This window comes from Sinocyclocheilus grahami, unplaced genomic scaffold (assembly GCF_001515645.1).
Source record: "Sinocyclocheilus grahami isolate Dianchi unplaced genomic scaffold, SAMN03320097.WGS_v1.1 scaffold3109.1, whole genome shotgun sequence".
Taxonomy (NCBI): domain Eukaryota; kingdom Metazoa; phylum Chordata; class Actinopteri; order Cypriniformes; family Cyprinidae; genus Sinocyclocheilus; species Sinocyclocheilus grahami.
Genome location: NW_015508276.1, coordinates 1,823 through 5,968, shown reverse-complemented (window position 1 = coordinate 5,968; position 4,146 = coordinate 1,823). Strand labels below are relative to the sequence as shown.

Below are 4,146 nucleotides of genomic sequence, written 5' to 3'. Positions count from 1 at the left end.
ACTGTTAGCCATCCTGCTGGTGTCCGAAGGTATGTGTCAATTTCATAATAGTAGCAGAAATTTTCAATTTAATCAGATTTATTTTGGATTTAATCAGATTTCATTCTTGATTAAAGACAAAGAAAAAATGTTAACTTCAAATAAAGATGATAGTGAATATTAAATGTTAATAAAAGATATCACACCTGAATTACAATTTCTTGCTCTTTTTCTCTTCCACATTTTGTCCAGTTTTTTTTGGGCTGCAAGCGCAAGAGGTAATTAAATGCATTTGATATTGATACCAGAGACAATTAAAAGTGAAATATTGATGACAATGTTCATATGTGCTTAGGATGGCGAGGGCAACGACACATGGGCTGGGAAAACCTGCAAGTGTGACTGTGATTCCTCTAGCAAGTTGCTTTCCAAAGGTTCTTCATCAAGTAGGGGACAGGAGATGGACTGCATTCCAGGTAAGAAAGGAAAAGAGACTTTAAGAAATATGGATTCAAGGAATCACATTATTGTTTTTTTATTTTCTAAACTGTAATAAGCACTTATCATAACCTGAATGTGAGGGTTTGTAGGCTTTGTCCTGGTTTGGACTCCACTCTGCCACTATGAAGTATTTTGGTTCACAATGTGTCAAACAAATATATAATGAATCAGCTTTCTTCTAGATAGTGTTGTTTTTATTGGCTTTATTGTGAATCAAATACAACTCAAATCCGTTTTGTCAGGAGAGCGAAATTTGTGAATGGGGCTTTGTGCTAAATTTGACTCTTTGGGAACTGAGATGGATGGATTTAGTTAGCGCTAGCTGGTGCCCTTTGGAAACAGAAGGCAGGACATGTGCGAATGAGCTGGCTCCCGGACAAGCCCTCGCCTGCAGTGGCACAGAAAGTCATTAATCATTTGGTTGCAGCTTCACCTGGGCCATTGGCACACCACCACAGGGCAGACATGCTCCATTAACACAGAGCAGCTTGCTTTCTCAGTCCTCAGAGACTGATGTGTTAGAATCAAATGAAAGGGAGGAAAGTTGAGGAAAAAAATAAAGACTGAGCAAGAATCAGAGATGGACCGGATGCTTGTTCATAATCCCATTATGTTGAGAGTTCCCGAGATCACCAAGACTAGAAGAGGACCTGCCAATCAAACCGCATTGACCATTAAAAGGAATCGTTCACCCAAAAAATTAAGATCATTTATGTCATTCCAAATCTAAATGACTTACTGTGCAAGAATGTTGGGAACCAAAGAGTTGCAGTTCCCATTGTAGTTTTTGACCATGGAAGTTAATGGGAACCAAAACTGTTTGGTTACCGATATTCTTCAAATGACGATGAGCAAATTTAAATTAAATTTTTAGGGTGGACTTTCTCGTTAAGTGTTGATTTTGCAGAGATTTTTTTTTAAAGAGAATTCATGATTTTGATTCAGAATGCATTCATTTTCATTTGATTTGATCAAAACCGGAAGTTGGCATGTCAAAAAAACAATCCTAAATCCTGGAAAAGTGGGACTGTTATGTAAAAACACTGCTGTAGGACTGGAGCTTAAGTGTGGAACGTGACCATCTGTCAACCTAAAGTCTTAATGGATGTTGATTTTTCACTATGGGGAACTAAAGCTTTTGGGATTGCGAAGTCACGAGCAGAAGAGTGGAAGCACGGAATTACAGATCTGCCAGATTAATGCTTTGTCCGTTTCTCTTTAACACAACACAACAAAGAAATCTCTCTGCTTGCGTGACTAATGTTTCATTAAGCCCCCTGTCAGACATTTTAGAAATCCTGCAGGCTTTTGTTGAATATTCCTGTTCATAGATTTGTGTTATTTGGAACTGCCTGTAGAGTCAGAAAGCCTGGTTTGATCCAAACTGACAGAGGTGCATATTTATAGTTTTACTTCAAATGATATGCAAAGCTAAATATTAACCACATTCTCAATTTACTGTCCAGAGTGTCCCTACCATAAGCCCCTGGGTTTCGAGGCAGGATCGGTGACTTCAGATCAGATCAGCTGCTCTAATGAAGACGAGTACACAGGCTGGTTCTCCTCATGGGTTCCAAGCAAAGCAAGGCTCAACAACCAAGGATTTGGGTGAGTTCTCTGAAATATTGCTAATTATGGCAGCTGTTGAAACAGAAGTCATGAGTTTCAGTTAAAAGTGTCAATTGGATTTTTTTTTTTTTTACTATATAAGGCTAATGTGCATTAGCATGATTTTTAAGTATGAATTTATTTAGTACTGACAGATTTACAGATTTGATTGCAGATTCCACATATCTCAAACTCTTTCATAACCATTGAAATAATATTACAAAAAAACTTGTAAATATATATAAATAAAGAATTACACTACAGTTTAAACTTTTGGGATCATTATGATTTTTAAAATAAATTATTACTTTTATTCAGCAAGGACATTAAATATTGTAATGATTTCTGAATTATCATTTGTCAATGAAGACTGGAGTAATGGCTGCTGAATATTCAGCTTTGCCATGATAAATTACATTTTAAAATGTATTAAAATAGAAAACAGTTATATTAAATTGTAATAGTTTACAGTATTACTGTTTTACTGTATTTTTGATAAAATGAATGCAGCCTTTGAGAGCATAAGAGACTTCTTTCAAAAACTTTAAGAAATCTTACAAACCCCAAACTTTTAGTGTAGTATTATTGAAACAATCTTAAGGAGCCTTGGTCTATGCGATCTGTGATTTTCTTTTGTATTTATAGATTATTCTCTCCTCTCCTAGGTGTGCCTGGCTGTCTAAATTCCAGGATACCAACCAGTGGCTTCAGATTGACCTGAAGGAGGTCAAAGTGGTTTCTGGTATCCTGACCCAGGGCCGCTGTGACTCTGATGAGTGGATTACTAAGTACACTATGCAGTACCGCACCAATGAGAAGCTCAACTGGATCTACTACAAAGACCAAACTGGAAACAACAGGGTAAGACGACAAACAGCCCATCCTGGAATAATAAGGATTGCTATTCCTTTTAAAGTATTGCATAAATATTGTTTTTTCCTCAGGTGTTCTATGGAAACTCTGACCGATCTTCCACAGTCCAGAACCTGCTGCGTCCACCTATCGTAGCACGTTACATCCGCATCCTCCCTCTCGGCTGGCACACTCGTATTGCCATCCGCATGGAGCTGCTACTTTGCATGAATAAATGCACCTGATCTGGAACATGTCAGCAAAGCCATACCCAACTACTTCCTGTTCCACCTCTTTTCTTGTGTCACAATATGCCAAAGTGAATATCATTGCCCAATCACTGCACTCAATTCATTTATTTTTCAAGTAAGAAATGATCATTAGCATGTGTTACATTTATTTGTGTTCAATGTTACATATAAAGCCATTTTTTCATGTTATGTTGTATTCATTATATGAAGTTTGTTGCTTTGGCAAATCAGACTTAAAGGTTTTGCTTATCTGGAGAGAGGTGGGAGATCTCATGGAGTGTTGTATTATTGTGTGTTCTAATGTGGTTTGTGATGGTTATGTAGCATGTTTCATTCCCACCGTTTTGACCAAATCCCTTTTTGTATTTACTATGAGCCTACATTGTTTAATTGTGTTTGTGCACTTACCTGAGAAACAATGCCTTTAAATAAAGGAAGTCTCTCTGTGTACCTTGTATACTTTGGTTGTATAATCTATTCACTCTCAAGTTGGACAAAAATGATCAAATATAACAAATATTAATATATTTAAAAAATTGTAGTAAGGGGGGCATGTGGTAAAGGCCCTTAGTGTATCAATACACGCATGGGATGATCCAATGTATTATTAGAGGAAATAGAATTAATTTGCTAATACTAAATTTACATTTGATTTCAAATGAAGTAATCTAATTTCAAAAAAATACATCTGATATAGCTTTTAATGATTCACTTGTATATAAGATAATTTAATTATACTCAAGAGGTGATGTTAAAAAAAGGGGGGGGGGGGGGGTTTGAAATGTGTTTGAAATTTAATAATTATTTCAAAATAACTTAAATATGCCTCAGGGGTATTTTGCCCTATTTCAGAAGGGGTCATCTTACCAAAGGTTTCTCACTTCACTTAAAAATAAGTAAATAAATAATAAATTTTCCCCCAATGTCTAAATTAATTACTGTGTCCATGAATTAG

General features: G+C 36.1%; 1 protein-coding gene across 1 annotated transcript; it reads left to right on the top strand.

Annotated features, from left to right (window-relative positions):
• Nucleotides 1-4: 4 nt before the first annotated feature.
• LOC107576007 (retinoschisin-like) lies at nucleotides 5-3,646 on the top strand (the record flags this gene model as incomplete). The annotated part of the gene is made up of 6 exons (XM_016262295.1): nucleotides 5-29; nucleotides 232-257; nucleotides 335-455; nucleotides 1,947-2,088; nucleotides 2,754-2,949; nucleotides 3,033-3,646. Coding segments are annotated over 6 exons (663 nt in total), but the record flags the coding sequence as incomplete, so codon positions are not given.
• Nucleotides 3,647-4,146: the final 500 nt, after the last annotated feature.